The sequence below is a fragment of the Oryza brachyantha genome, chromosome 10 (assembly GCF_000231095.2).
Source record: "Oryza brachyantha chromosome 10, ObraRS2, whole genome shotgun sequence".
Taxonomy (NCBI): domain Eukaryota; kingdom Viridiplantae; phylum Streptophyta; class Magnoliopsida; order Poales; family Poaceae; genus Oryza; species Oryza brachyantha.
This window is the reverse complement of record NC_023172.2, coordinates 12,123,535-12,139,205: the sequence shown is the minus strand read 5'-3', so window position 1 is coordinate 12,139,205 and position 15,671 is coordinate 12,123,535. Positions and strand designations below refer to the sequence as shown.

At 40.9% G+C, this 15,671-nt stretch overlaps 2 protein-coding genes across 3 annotated transcripts; both read left to right on the top strand.

Moving 5' to 3' along the window:
* The first annotated feature begins 1,582 nt into the window (after positions 1-1,582).
* On the top strand, positions 1,583-5,205 carry LOC102717467. 2 transcript variants are annotated; one of them, XM_015841812.1, is made up of 7 exons: positions 1,583-1,609; positions 1,988-2,045; positions 2,717-2,843; positions 3,169-3,335; positions 3,662-3,986; positions 4,489-4,652; positions 4,759-5,205. In XM_015841812.1, exons 2-7 carry the CDS (start codon positions 2,018-2,020, stop codon positions 4,905-4,907), a joined length of 960 nt encoding a protein of 319 aa, XP_015697298.1. In that variant the 5' UTR covers positions 1,583-1,609; positions 1,988-2,017; the 3' UTR covers positions 4,908-5,205. The 2 variants fall into 2 exon arrangements, with proteins under 2 accessions (XP_015697298.1, XP_015697297.1); XM_015841811.1 differs by lacking the exon at positions 1,583-1,609 and adding an exon at positions 1,820-1,879.
* Positions 5,206-5,884: 679 nt separating this feature from the next.
* Positions 5,885-8,380, top strand: LOC102717187 (the record flags this gene model as incomplete). Its single annotated transcript, XM_006662380.3, has 1 exon — positions 5,885-8,380. A coding segment is annotated over one exon (1,350 nt), but the record flags the coding sequence as incomplete, so codon positions are not given.
* Between the last annotated feature and the right edge of the window lie 7,291 nt (positions 8,381-15,671).

The following is a 15,671-nucleotide window of genomic DNA, read 5'->3' as shown; positions in this document are numbered from 1 at the left end:
GAATCCTTGGACAGTCTTGACGACAAGGACGTATTCGATGTGAGCAAAAATAATGGGTGCCGAATCCTTGGACAGTCTTGACGACAAGGACGTACCCGGAATAATTGAGAGAAAATAAAATTGAGCAAAAAGGCTCAAGTAAAAAGGTTAAAAATTCTCTTGGTAATTTTGTGCTAGAGCTAATTTGAGAAAGAGTGATAAATACAATGGGTATATATGTACAGTATTTATTTTTCAATCTATGTGCTTGTACCGATGTTGCATTATAACTCTTTGAAATCATGAATTCTTAATGTTGACTTGATCTTAATTGCCATATCTCAAGTTCATGGTTTTACTTTAGTGCATGCTTGTTAGTTAGCTAGTCACTTTTTCTACCTTGTTATTGCAATACAAGTTCTTGAGTTACTATTGGTATATTGCAAAGCTCTCCGAGAAAAAATGAAAATAAAAAACCTTCATTGATGAATTCATTGTCAAAAGGGGGAGAACAAGGTAACAAAAAAAAATTTGTGCATAATTGTCATACTCAAAGGATTTTCTTTCTTTTCAAAAGTGAGAGATTTTTGCATTGCATGCTTTTTGGAGTTTCTACACAAAAACAACAAAACAAATTTTGAAGTGTTTGCCAATGTGTTCATCAAGGGGGAGATTGTAAGATCATAAGCATGATTAATATTTTCTGATGAACAATTGGCTTGCCATTTGGTTTATAAATTGAATTTGGTTTGGAAACAATTAAGGTGTTGGTGCGAGTGTGTGTAACTAATGTGAGTCAGGTTGCGATATCTGTGCTCGGAAACGGTTGGTTTGTCTCTAGTTGTGCAGGTGACTTTAGTCAATATCGGTCAATGGCGGTGGGATCGTGACTAGGCTCAGGGAGGAGCTGAGGTCCGGACGATCGAGGATGCCAGGTGACGATATTGAATACGAGTTGGCACACGGTGGAGCAACACCGTGTGGGATGGAATCGTAACGGGCTTCACATGTTGTATGTGTAAGCGCCGAAAAAATCGGGAAGTAAATCGGATCAAAACTGGATGAGAAAAGAAAAGGAATTTGCTATAGGTTCGGACACTGTAGCAGCGTCGTTACTGTAGCGCGCGGAACTGTAGCAACCGGATCGGATTACTGTAGCGGACCCGGATTACTGTAGCGCGGCGGGTACTGTAGCAGTCGGACTACTGTAGCACGCCTGATTTTGGCATGTTGGATTTAATTAGGAAAACTAAGAGATGAGCCATATTAGTATAAGGAGTCCTACTCCTATTTGGTGATAGACTTTTCGATATAAATAGAGATCGAGGGGTATGCCCCCGGTGTGCTTTTGTGAGACTTAGTTGTTGATTCTAGATCGACGATTTTGATAGGAGTGCTGTTGGTGCACTTTGTAAATACCAGTTGATGCAATAAAGTCAAGATCATTCAATCTACGTTTTCGACTTTCATCTACTGGTGATTTTTTGGATTCTGACGATCCGATCGACGTCATAGGAGTGGTGCGATTCGATGATCTGCTCGACGGCACATGAGCGGCACGATCAAGGTAGCAGCGACACAGGAGCGACGTGATTAAGGTAGCAAGTCTTCGTCAATTTCTTCGACAGAGGTAATCCTTTATTCCGCGAAAGATTTTTGGGTTTTGTTTTTCCCTACCATTCACCCCCTCTGGTAGGTTTGTTTGATCTTGTTCGATCCTACGTATGGTTCTTTGATCTGACTGTTCAAGAACAAAGGACCTGCCTTTTGATCCGTCTAGTTGAGCGCGGTTGAGTTTTTACCTCTTGATCTCACATCGTTTGCGTTTGTGTAGTATTGTATTTCATGGTAATTAGTTGCTCAAGATCTTGCACTTCTGTTGAGGATTCTCATGTTACAAGTATATTTCTTTCTTTCTTTGGTTTTTAATGTGCAATATTCTTCAAGTTAATCAAGTTCCTGACTCTGCATCATTGGCTTATAGCATGACGATTGATTTCGTTTGCAGGGTGTTCCCGAGAAGAAGTGGTGAAAAGCTATGGGCAACTCCTGTATTACTGGCGCTCGTAAAGGATCCCTCCCTTTTGAGCCCCTTTCGCTTGCTAGTACTAAAAATATTGTGCTAGGAGTCTAGGACACGGCTCATCATTAGTGTCAATCTATTTCTGTTTCAGATTTGTGATTATAAACAAAATGTCAGGAAACATTTATTTTTAGTTCATGAAATATTTGGTTGAGATTGAATTTTGGATATGGTGGACAGAAACAGCTAGTTACCTCTGTCCGATCTCGTTGATCAGATAGATATGACTTTTGGACTTTGAGCTACTAGTTTTCCTAAGCTACTACTGGCTCTTTCTATGTGTAATGTGGGTTGACAATATGTTGGCATGGACTAATTACATGTGATTTTTCTATTGTATTATGCCTATAGTTTTGTACTACTATCTTACTATGGTAAATTTAACTTCACTCTTCACTGAAAATAATGCTTAACTATGTTGAGTTCCCTCTATCTTCTCACGTTAAAAAAGAATATATTCTGAGGACTGTTCTCATATGATTACTTGATTAGATATGCTTCTCACATGATTAGATATGCTCTTTTATGTGGACTGAACAAGCATGTACCATGCACACAACAGCAGATTTTCTTCCTTAAGTTGGCAGTAATTCGCCTTCTTTTCTCCCTTATGTAATTTGAGTTAATACCCTTGACATGTAGCCCAAATTTCAGCTCCTGCACTGCCGGTAAAGATCCATGATCCAGTGTTCTTATGGAAGATTTATGGCTTCTCAGCTCTACTTCAGAGGGGATCTTTAGTTGCTTGCTCTGCTACTTTTCGTTGCTCTGGATACAAGTGGTATGTATTATATTTGTGAAGAACACTATACCAGTAATATGCATTGGATTTAGACATGCATGCGGCTAGGCATACGCCAGGCATCATTCAGCAATTCATTTGATCTGTTCAGAGGATAAAATAGCTGCTATAAATAGTTAGAATCGTGGACTAGCCTATCTGTCCCTAGCACAAAATGAACCATGTTTTAGTGTAACTAGTCTCAGCCCTCTGTAGAAAGGAACTTCCAAGCTGATAGATGAATAAAGAAATTAGGATTTGTTCCTACTTCATCCCTCATTTCTAATCTGAGTTGTTATTCTCCTGATCGTTTCTCATCATACAGGTTCTTGGAAGTGAGGCCAATGCATAAAACCGTTGCTGATGAAACTCCCTATGTTGCTCTTAATCTGGCGCTTAGCCGAACAGGCTTCCAAGCTGGTTACACCATGAATGTAGTGTTTGTTTTGTCACTGTACAACTATTCAAAAGGAAACTTTCTCGTGTTCAAAGGTAATTGCCTGAAAATTTGGAGCTGCATTAAACATCTTCTCTAAATTCCCCCACTGCAATTCAATATGTAAATGTATATGATCAAATTGCTTTACACTATTTAGTTCATTTTGTGCTATCTTATGTTACCAACTTTGGCTTTATAAAATAAATGCAGAGTAAATATGCATGTTTTCTGTATTTGCAGTTTTGGTAATGCATACATACATGGTTACCTTTTCTTTATTAAAAATTAAACTGTGTTGACGACAGGCTATGATAGTAGAACTATTGGCAACTTAAAAGTTCACATTTGTCTAATTGAATCTCGTTTTATCCATGAGCAGCCAGCTACAGCTTCGATGTCAAGAACACACACTCTGGGAATATATGCCTGATTTCCCATGAAGAACTACTGAAATCATCTGAGTATCTGCTTGATGATACTTGTGTCCTTGGTGTGGAGATATTACAAGTGGATGTGTGTCCTTCTCCTAACAGGAGTTACAGGAAGGTTGTTGAAGTTCCAAAGAAGTTTGTCTCTGTTCAGAACCTCTTCCTCCAGAAGAAGGGGTTTACTAAAGGGGACTACACCTGGACCATGAACAACTTCCTTGAGTTGGATTTGAAGCTATCAGTCCCTTCACCATTTGAAATTGGTGGATGTAAATGGTATGGATCTGTACTGGTTTTATGGATTCATATAATAGTGAATTAGTGATATGTATATGTTACTGGTCCTTTCGATGTGCAACTGTCTATTATCACAAGTTAGATTACTGATTTCATGTTGACCAAAAACATTGAGTTGTTCATGGAAGTTGACATCATTAGTGGATTAAGTAAGAAAAGGTAGTACTTCTTTCAAAAAATAAGACCAACTGCATAGGCGGCCTCTAATATTTTTCATATTCCAGTTAAATTATCTAGGAGTTTATCTGTAAGAAATAGACCTGAAGAATTCCAACGGTAGTATCTTTTCAGTTATGGAACAGTATAGTCTAGTCCATTTAACATAAACGACGTATCATATTCCTGATAGTCCAATCCTATTTATCAGTCACTTGACATTTCTATCAACAACATTACCTTCCAATGAGCCTATAGCCATATGATATTTTCCCCTGGCATGTGTATGCTCTGCAAATCATAACTTGAATTCTTTTGGTGCCAGGTTCATCAGAATGTATCCGCGTGGTGACGAGTACAGCACTAATTCCCTTTCCATGTTCCTACACCCTCAATCGTCAGACGAGCTATCCCCCGAGTCTGGAATGATGATTGAACTAACACTGTCCATCCTGAACCAAGAACATGTGCCACTCTACAAACTTTCAGGTTCAGAGCTCTCCATGGCATTTTTCATTTCCTGTGGAATCAATGACTTTGCAGTGGTTGCTTGTTCTTTTTTTGCCGATCATTCTTAAGTTAGCTTAAATCGCAGCTCGCTTTGTCTTCGCTGACAACAATGGCTGGGGATGGTCCAACTTCATCGGGCTCAACAAATTCAAGGATCTTGTTGGATCAAGCTGCATTGTGAAGGCAGACATCACCATCATCGGGTCATCAAGTGAGAGTCATATTATGGTCTGAGGAAGAAACGATGCCCTTGCATCCTGCTGGCAAGACCACCTGCCATGTTTAATTACTTATCTATGATAATATTATGGTAGCAATAGCATCACCTAAGAACTTTGCTGATCTATGTTCTTACGGTATTAGGGTAGGAATCATATGACCTAAGGAATGGGTGTTGAGAAAACGAGAGAGTATGCCATGCTACATATATTTATCTATCTATGTATAACTGGAGAGCAATGTTATGTTCTGAAGTGACAGTACTCTTATATATGCATGGATGGTACAAGTATTTGGCATGTATGAATGCTCAGCACGGTGTTTAAATTCACCATATGTTAGTCTGAAATCTGAATCTGCTAATCAGTCTGTGTTCTTCATCCTGTCTGAATTGTCTCGACCACCCTGTTGTTACATGCTACAGCTGTCTTCTGCCTTTCGATCAACCGTTGAGTTTCCTGTCCGGTATCTGCCTGAAAAAAAAGGAATTTGAGTGGTTCAATTTTAAAATTTTTTTTAAAAGAAAAGGTTCAAAAAAAAAAAACTCCTATCCGCTTCACTAGCTGTGTTCAATTACAAATTCAAGTGGACCGTTTTTGCTGGAATTTCATCACACATACGATATCAAACTAAACATCCTAGAAATATCCACCAGTTTAGGGCTTCTTTGGAATGACGATTTTAACTAGACACATTTCAATTCCTCTAAAATTACCATAAAATTCCTCCAAACTGAATATAACCTCAAGCATCCCTAAAGCCCGAGCTCAAAATTTACAAATTTCAAATAAAGTCCTTCAGGTAAGATCAAGCCCATTCCACACGCAAGGCCCAGGATCAGGCCCAGTACAGGCCCAAGCCCATCTCCGCGGTCTCCTTCGTCACCCGCGCGTCAACCAACCTCCGGCGCCTTCTCCCTCCCCCGATTCCCCATTCGCTCGCTCGCCACCGCCGCGCCGATCCGCGAACCCGCCGCCGCCATGCCGCCCGCCGCCGCCGACCCCGCGCCGCCGCCGCCGGCGCCTCCCCCGAGCCTGGAGCTGCGGACGGGCGGGCAGATCCTGCGGCGGGCGGCGGCGCACTTCCTCCGCCCGCGCTCCCTCCCGCCGCTCCTCGTCGCGGCGCTCCTCCTCGTCCTCTTCCGCCTCGCGCTCGTCTCCGGCACGCTCCGCCTCGCGTCGTTCGCCGACCAGGACCCGGCCCTCCGCTCCCTCCTCTCCCGCCTCTCCCCGCCCGCCCCGCCCTCCCCGCCGCACCCTCCCCCGCACCACCTCCCCCGCCGCCGCTCCCCGTTCACCTCCTCCTCATCGCCCTCCCTCTCCGACGACGACTTCCTCGTAGGTACCCTCGATCCCGCCTCCACAGCCCCCTCCCGCCGCCGCAACGCCTCCTCCTACGAGTTCCTCTTCACTCCCTCCTCCTCATCCTCCCCCAAACCCTACGCCTTGTTGCAATCGCTCCCCCGCCGCCTTCCTTCCACCGCGTCCCCCTTCTTCTTCGCCGTCCATAACGAGACCTCGCCGCCGAAGTCCGCCTCGCCCCGCGGCGGCGAGCTCCGGCTGCTCGACCTGACCAGGCGCGATGCCGCGGCCATCATCAACCTCCTCGCGATGCTCTCGTCCGTGCACGTGCTCGCGATCCTCGGTTACATCGCCGTGCACTCGGCAGCTCTGGGCACGGTGTTCGCGTCTGTTGCCGGGCGGCACTTGCAGGGGCAGCAGCGACGGTGGTTCCACTTCTCTGGTATTGCTTTGGGGGCGAAGCGGCTCACCGGGTTTGCATTCCTGCGGTGGGCGACACGCGACGCGATCGTGCAGATGCTCTGCCTCTGGTTCTTCTCCGAGGTGCATGACCAAGCGCAGCTGTTCAGGCTCTTTGTCGTCGCCAAGCTCATGCCCTTTTCAGCATCTGTCAACCCATGGCTTGCTGCAGCCGTTGCAGGACCAGAGCTTGATGGGTTCTTCATTGCGTGGGCTCTTCTTGATGCGATTGTCTCAGTGCTTTTCACCGTGGTGCCATGGGTGGTTGTTATGGACCGTGATCCACGCCCGCCTGGTCGCAATACTGTCAAGGAAGGGTGCTACCTCATTTCACTGATGGCAACAGATGCCACATTGATCAAGTGCTGGGAAACAGTAGTGTGTGGCAGCATGGGACGGGTTGCCATGGTGGCATTTGGTGGGAAGATTCTTGGCGGATTTCTTCACTCCATTGCAGAGGTGTACTTCATGGTGGTCTGGCTGATGTTCTACTTTTCAGCAAGATGTAAGGAGGTTCGGTTGGGGGGCCGTCATTTTGGATTGGAAGATGTAGCAGCTGCTCTCGATGGATTCAGGCAATAACAATTGACAGTTTGAGCATTAGTTTGTCAGTGAGAAGAGGTATAATTCATGCCTCATGATGCTCATTCATGGCGCATTGCTGGTCTTGGCAGTCACAATTTTCGTAGTTTTCTTGATTTTCCAAATTGCGCTATGATTTCTGATTTGGATAAGGGAGAGAGAACTTGGCAATGCTTGTATGTATAGTTTTTGCCCTATGGGGGTATCCATGTATAGTCGCACCATTTGGCACACACGAAGGCTTGTCTGGTTCCTTTTTCCACGGGAGATGAGATGCCTTGTGATAGATGATGTAGATCCAAGATGATGATAGCAAGATTTATACAGTCCTGTGGTGTACTAGAGAGTTCTCTTGAGTGATTTTCGATATGGAAACTGTTGGTGCTTCAAGCTCACACGCTGTAGGCACTATGTGGATAACCTTTGTTCTTCTTCTTCTTCTTTTGTTGTGCGAGCAACTTTGTCTATAACTTCATCTCAATAACCCTTTACCTTTCTCTTTGACGAAGTTACTGGTTCATTGTTGAGTTTTTTTTAATGGCCCAATTCTTTTTTAGTTACTGGTTCTATTGGAGTGCAATTATTTTTCTCTTCAATTGATATGACAGATTTATCACTCGTGATCTGGAAGTCTGTCCTGACATCTGGTGCATCTCCATAAGCAGCTTAGCATGTGAGCTTATATTTATTGGAATACCCTTTCTGGACTAATGTTTGTCATAATTCATTCCATAATGATTTTTATTATTTATAGATATGACCTGTGGTTCATGTTTCCTTGCATGCCATCTTTTTCACCTCTTTGTTCAGTCCATATTCCATTGAAAAGTTTAAAGCCTGTGTTGTATGGGATACTGGAAATATTGAGCTGCTTCTGTTCGTTCAATATTGATCCAATAGTGAACCAAATGAAGTAAAAGCGTAAGCACAAAGTTTGGCCTTACTATAATAGACTGCCTTGTATCATTTCAGTTCTTTGACCAGTTTGTATCATGACTGCAACCCTTATTTAATCCATGTTCAGAACATAAAAACTGAATTTATGTAGCAATGCATTGTACTCTACCTCAATTTATGTATTCCATTAGTATATTCACTTGTATGCATTAGTAAGGATAGGCTGCCTAGTATCATTTCAGTTCTTTGACTAGTTGACTATACTTAATTGAAGTCTTCAGAAGCCAAAACTTGCTATTAGATGAAAGGATCAGTTGCTGCTAATGTTAGGCTTTTGTAAATGGTAAAGAAGTTCAGTTTTACTTTTATTTGATGTGAGTTCTAAACTGGTTAAGATATAAGAGACACATCTGTGGTTTCAGCAACTTGGTAACATATTGTGCTTTGAGAGTATATATCTTTCACTAGCATTCACTGCATATATTGACTTCAGCTTACTATAATTGTTCTTTCTGACAAGTGAGAATGTGCTAACTGCATAAAGATGTTAATCTATTTCTTTTGTGATTATCTTTTGATGCAATAACCATTTATTCCAGGTTTTTCCTGACCCCTGTTAATAAACAAGAAAGACTAGATCATCATACTCTTGTGTAGCTTATGTATCTTGGTTTCGATTGTGCACTTAGGATTTAGGACTTGAAAGGTGCAACTTAGAACATTAATCTTACGGAACGAGTCTAGTAGAAAGTAGATAAATTGGTGCCATCTCTGAAGCTTGTGTTGTTTTTTCTCATGAACCAGGAGCACAGCAGTATTGTATTGTTTGTAAAGGAAGTTATAATTTGCTACAATGGCATCGTTGTTTGTAGTTTATTAAAGTTTGCCAGTATGTATGACCAGATGCTGCTGTTCATATGTTGCCATGCACTGATATGATTCTTCTTGGTGAGTTGATGAGTTCCTCAGTTTCTACGGTTCATGTTTCATATGATTTCACTTAAGTTTCATGGAAAGACAGAAAGGTCTATATACATTGCATACTGTGGGAACTGTGGAGTCATACAGTCCTGGTGCTTATGTGAAAAGATTGTGTTGGGATATACTCGTGTCTAGTATATCGACAATATATTTGCTGACGGCTCATGGGAAGATACGGTTCTCTAGCTATTTCACTGCATATCTTGTATTACTTTCTGCACTTATCTGAAGGCTGGGCCTGTGCTGTACATGTATCAAGAGCTGGTCTTTTTATCTATGGAACGTTGGTTTTGTTTATCTAATGCGATTATCTATCTGCCTATGAGGAGGAGGAGCCGAGGAGGTGGCAGCTGCGAAGCAGAAGAAGCAAGTGGCGGGAGCAGAGGCTTGGAAGCGGAGAGTTGGCCAGGTGGGCGAGGAGCAGTGCACTAGTGGCCCCCATGCTGTACGAGCATGACCGTATTGTTTTTGTAAGTGCTCTCTCACTTGGCTTATTCGTGAAAAATACGAGGGCATATTGGCAAATAAAAAATAATTTATAAATAAGACTTTTATTTATTTGTTTTTGGTGATCTAAAGCTGAAAATAAACTATAATGAAAAAAACCCTAAAATCAACAATAATTTTAAGCTTGAAAATTTTGACTTTTAAATATAAGCTTTACACTCGCTTATGGTTCCTCGACAAACACAGTCAGTAGATTATACCTGTTTCTCTTCCGCGTTCTTACCAGATGCCGAAATAATTAGCTTGGTGCCCATTTAAACTGGCGATGAGACTGCGCATTTGGATTTCAAAAGGATATAGCGAAAAAACCATGAAATTTTGCTGTTTAGCTAGCCCTTTTTAATCTAACTGGCAAACTGGATTATCAGAATTTGGCACATTTGAGACGAAATAACAGTTGGAACGAGCTTGGACTAAGCTCAATTTGATTTATCATATAACTAAAATATTCTTCACAATTGCATTTTTGCATCAGTTTAATAGAACAGGGTAAATTCTATTTTGCCCCCTCAGCTATGATTAGAGTTAACCCTCTAACTATGAAACCGGACATTTTACACCCAACTTCCAAAATTGGGCAAAGTAGTGCCTAAGGGCAATCCAATCAGATTATTTTGTAAATCTAAGTCAATTATATTATGAACTCCATGAATTAATTAATTTGTATCTAGGAGGTCTAAATTTAGTTTGATGTGAGCAAGTGCGAAAAAAATAATCTAGCCATATAATTTATTACTACCTACATTTTTTTATTTGATATGATTGACTTTTCAATCTATTGTTTGTCTTATTTAAAAAATTACACAATTTTCATTGTTTTGCTGCAATTTATTTTACCACTGAAGATAATTTAAACATCAATTACCTTTTTTATATTTATACAAATTTTTTGAATAAGACAAATGATTAAACATAGATATAAAAGTCAATAATGTTGAATAAAAAATGAAGTACTTTGCTTAAGATGAGAGTTTCATTTTTTTTATTGGGTAGAACAATGAGCACAACTAATTTACCTAGTTATATTCCTAATTCCATCTAAGTGAATTATTTCTATCCATGATTAAAAAAAAGGAAAGAAGAGATAGTTCCTTAGATCTGGCCATTGGTGTTACATTGAATGACGGATCTATCAAGACTATTTAAGTTGCAGTCATGGCTGCAACTGCAGTTGATCCTAATCCCTGTAAACCCTGATGGCAGTCCGATATGGACGGAGCATGCTTGATATGCCGTTTAGAAGTACAACATATTTCTTGAAATATTTCATTATGTACTGTTACTTTGGCAGAAATTTATTACCCAATAGCTAATTTAATTTTGCATAAAGTTCTAGACATGGCTACTTTATTGCAACAATATAAAAGCGACCCTCTTTGAGGAGTACCCATGTTTCATATGAAACAGAAATATCTTAAATATTAAAAGGAAACCCCATGTTATATACTTCTGCATTTATTCTTGACCCTAGTGGCAAATTACGGGGATTCCTTATTTTGTTGTTACTTTTTAGATATGTAATGGATTTAGATTATTCCAACTATTTTTTGATTTTTTATATGAGGTATTTTGAAAGTATCAAAATTAAGTTTCAGGGATTTCGCTTTCAAAGACCCACACCCACACGTACAGAAAGTGAGAAGAAATTACAGCAGAGCTGAATTTTGGATGGTTCCTCTTCAAACAATCGAGCGGTGGGGGTTCATCTGCCTCAAGTACTGCTGTTGCTTCTTAGAGCACTGAAAAATTATCCTCCTACTTTGATAGCGACCAATCAAACACGATGACGAAACACAGGATTTCAACATACTCGACCGACAGAGTGATCACTAGATGATATATCTCGTACGCCTAAAACTAGCACGAGATGTGTTGACGTTGCTTGTATTTACGATATCATTTGAATTGACTTTCTGTGTGTTGACGTTGCTTGTATTGATGATATAAAAACAAACGGGGGTGCTAGAGATGTTACTTGCCGTCCAAGGAAATTTGTTTATTTTTTAAACCTTTTTAAGAAATAATTTTATTACTAAACCTCCGGGAAAAATATTTTCACCGTATGAATCTTTTGGCCACGCCGCCAACATTTTGGCCACGCCAAAAGACTTGCCATGTCATTGTCGGTGGCGTGGTAGCATTGTCTTGCCACGCCACTGACAATGGCGCGACAAGACTGACACGTGGATTAGGCTATGTGGCAGTGTTGTCTTGCCACATCATTATCACTAGCGTGGCCAAACAGTTTAGTTTTGAAAAAATTTTGTTCGGAGGTTTAGTAATAAAATTATTTCTTAAAAAGGTTTAAAAAATAAAAAAATTTCACGTCCAAGACTAAGAGCTTGCTAAAAAAAAATGCACAATACACTATAGAGAACCCTGGCAGTGCCGGCTCTATGTTTCAAGGACCCTACGAGAACTCGATATTATAGGCACTTAAGACTATTTATTTACTTATAATATATATAGTTATATAAGTACCCAATAAATATTAATTACGAAGTAAATCAATAATTGAACATCTAAAATAGTCATCAAGGAAAAAAATTCATGTGCCAGTTATCCGACAAAGCGCGACAACTCATCATCATCGTCCGTCACTGTGGGGTACTTGCACAGTCGTAGACTCACTCTCACGATCGCACTTGAATTTATGTTGCGGCACACCGAGCGACCGTTACGGACTTGCGCTGATGGCTGTATGGCACATGAAACCAGGGTTTCACTTATCGTAATAATCGCGGCGATTATCATGATAGTCGAGGGCTCCGTCGAGAACCGATAATGGTTTTGGGCGGTTTCCTCCGAGAAAAACCGCCCGAATTCAAAAAATTGAAATATTTTGATGAAAAAATAAGAAAAAAACAAAGTGATAGATTGTATTTATTGAGCTTAGATGTGAAGAAAATTTTCAAAAAAAACTCAATGTATCGTTCATATATTTGAGAAAAGACGACTTGACTTGAGTTAATTGGAGAAAAATATGTTTTTTTTGCACAACGCATCCGGCCCAACTTGGTCCACTAAGGAGAATAACACGACCGGTAAAATAGTCCAAAATCTCTTTTCATTTCACCATTTGTTTGCATAACCAGTGTACTTGACTATGTTTGTATGACAAACTTTTTATGTTATGGTTGTAGACCTGAGCCTATGATCATTGTGGACTTTATTAGATTATTATTGTGAACATTAATATATTATGGTTGTCGGCTTTCTTATAATATGCATGCTCATTTCATACCATAAATTGCGAATTTGTGATTATTATATGTGTTCTTAGTTGCTAATTTGTTGAACTATTAGCAAAGGTCATGCCAATTTTTTTCATGTCTACTCTACGACCGCTCAAGTATACTTTCTTTTTTACTATAAGTCTCGCCATCTTTTTCCCTAATTTTCCCCTTTAATTTCGATGCCTAACAGCCTCTATATTTTAGCTAAAACCGCGCGCTTATCGCTTATATCACCACGGTTTTTAGCTGAAACCGCGCGATTATCGCTTCAAACCACGATCGTCATATTGTCGCGATAATTGTTTGAAACCACGCGATTATCATCCCAAACCGTAATCTGCAAGTCGTCGCCATAATCGTACCAAACCGCACGATAATCGCGAGTTACCGCACGATATGGTGGTCAAAACCGTCACAATTTTGTTTGAATTTTTAAATTTAAATTCATGCGATTTTTGAGCGATTATCGTGATAATCGTTGGTTATCGTGGCTTTGCGCATGAGCGGTTTGGAGGGCCTCCGCGATAAGTGAAACCCTGCATGAAACGATGCGATACAAAACGAATATGATGGAACGTCTTTACATCTCACCTGAATCACGATTAACGAATACAATAAGACACTTACAGCTTGATGGTCCTAACCTAATGTTTTTCAGGAGATGGGGTATCGGGCCCCCTTCTGATGTGGGCCCTAGGCCGTCGCCCATGGGGTAGAGACGGCCATGAACCCTGGTACAACATATCTTTATTTAGACCAGGACATGAATACACTAGATTAGTCACTTTTAATTTTTAAGTTGCTTGTGGGGTGAACTGTTTTTCCTTTTCTCAGTTACGAATGTTAACATGGCAAAGTTTTTAACCAGAGTAATATAAATTTCAATAAAAGATCGTTGCCCTTTTTCCCTCCAATATTTCCCTTCACGCTGCTCTTTTTCTCCTTTATTTAAAAGGTCAAGAAAAGGTTCGAGCAATAGATTAGTCGCATTTTTTCCTATTGTCCTTATTTTGTTTCTCTTATATATATTCCGAATCCCAAATATTTCCCTACCTTTTTTTTTTCTTTCTATTTTCTCCAATCCCGTGGGCCTTAGCGTGCCCAGATATCGTTATGGTTTCAACTTACGAACCCCAACCTCATCCGTCTCTCTCTCTTTTATAAGTCCGGAGTAACCCTAGCCCTAAGGGCCTCTCGTCCGTGGATCTGGACGACGGCGTCCTGCTCCTCCCCACGCCCTCTCGCCGGAGTAGGGAGCTCGGCGTCTCTTCCACTAGCGACGGGCGGCCTTCTCCTGTTGCCGGGGGCAGGCAGCCTCCTCTTTCCCCAGTTCGGGACGCCACCTCTCCAGCGCAGGATCCGCGGGCGCGGCGAGCCTTCCTCTGTCGGAGCGCGGCGTCCTCCTTCAGTTTCGACGAGCGGCCTCCTCCTCTAGCCGGCTGTTAGGGCCTGTCCCCCTCGCCGGAGTTCAGTGACTCCCTCTCTCGCCCCCTCCACCTCCGGTGCTACACCTGGACAGGGTGAGTTCCTTTTTCCTTCTTCCCCTTTTATCTATTTTAGTGTTATTTTGCACTTAGCTCGGATCTGAAATTTTTTATGTGTGGTGAACTGGTTTGGTTACTCAAATTGCTGCTAGTTATTTTGATGATTCAAATGGAACTTGTTCAGGTATAGGGTTCTTTTTATGCTAGTTATGCTGAAAATCCATGTTCACCTAGCACAAACAATACACCTATTGTACATATACATTCCAATAGTTTGGTATTCAATCATGCTCACTCCTCTCCTCGTAATGTGATTGAACGTGCATTTGGAGTGTTGAAGATGAAATAGCGAATTCTGTTGCACATGCCTAGCTAGCCTGTGGAGAAGCAAAAGTTGATTATAATTGCTTGCATAGCCCTTCGTAATTTCATCCGTGATAGTGCTTTGGCTGATGTTCTTTTTGAGAGATGTGACAATGATGAAGAGTATATGCCACCTATCAATACACCTGAAGAAGAAGACAATTATGTTAGCCACATCCAATGATGGTGATATGTGCGTCTTTCGAGATTTTATTGCAAATGCTTTGATGGCGGACAGAGGACGCAATATATAGAAATATGAAAGTGGTTTAGGTTGTTCTTTGTTATGTGCTTGGTGTACATATGGTATTGGCGAAGTAGTATTTTGCTATGTGCTTGATGAACACAACAAAGTGCAATATTTTGTATGTGCTTTATTTATGAACACATCGCGGTGGCAAAGTAATATGCACGGAACCTATTACATAAGTAATTTAACTTTCTTATTGCCTTCAAAAAGGAAATTATAATTTTCTTGACTACCTTTATGACAATTTACAATTTTTTAAAAATTGTATAAAAACAATTATGTACATTGATGTAGTTAAACCAACCAATGTAGAAATAAGCAGAATCCCCATCTACTTCAGGGTATTTCAGACAATTCAGCCTCTCAGGACACTAGCCAGCAAATTCTCAGAAGCTCCCCCAAACAGAGCCCTCTCAACTTTTTAGAATCTCAAGTTTCCAGAATCTCCAGCTAGCTTCTCAGAATTTCCAGCTCCCCCAAACAGGCCCTAAGTCCCTAACCCCAACCACAAGCTCCCTAACCCCAACCACAAGCTCGGTGGCGGCGGTGTAGGAGGAAGAGGTGGGAGACTATTGCTACTATTTTGATATAAATAATTCCTTTCTCCAGCCTTTTCGTTCCCATCCGTCGTCTTTCCGATATGTTTCAATTTTATTAGTATAAATACATATGAATTTTATTAATATATATACATATGGATTAGGTTTTGAAGAACCACC

What these genes read in the sequence shown, in the direction of transcription:
- LOC102717467 (XM_015841812.1), top strand. Translation starts at nt 2,018, where the DNA reads ATGGGCAACTCCTGTATTACTGGCGCTC. An exon ending in CGTTGCTCTGGATACAAGTG is followed by an intron (nt 2,844 to 3,168) that starts GTATGTATTATA and finishes CTCATCATACAG; the next exon opens with GTTCTTGGAAGTGAGGCCAA. An exon ending in AAACTTTCTCGTGTTCAAAG is followed by an intron (nt 3,336 to 3,661) that starts GTAATTGCCTGA and finishes ATCCATGAGCAG; the next exon opens with CCAGCTACAGCTTCGATGTC.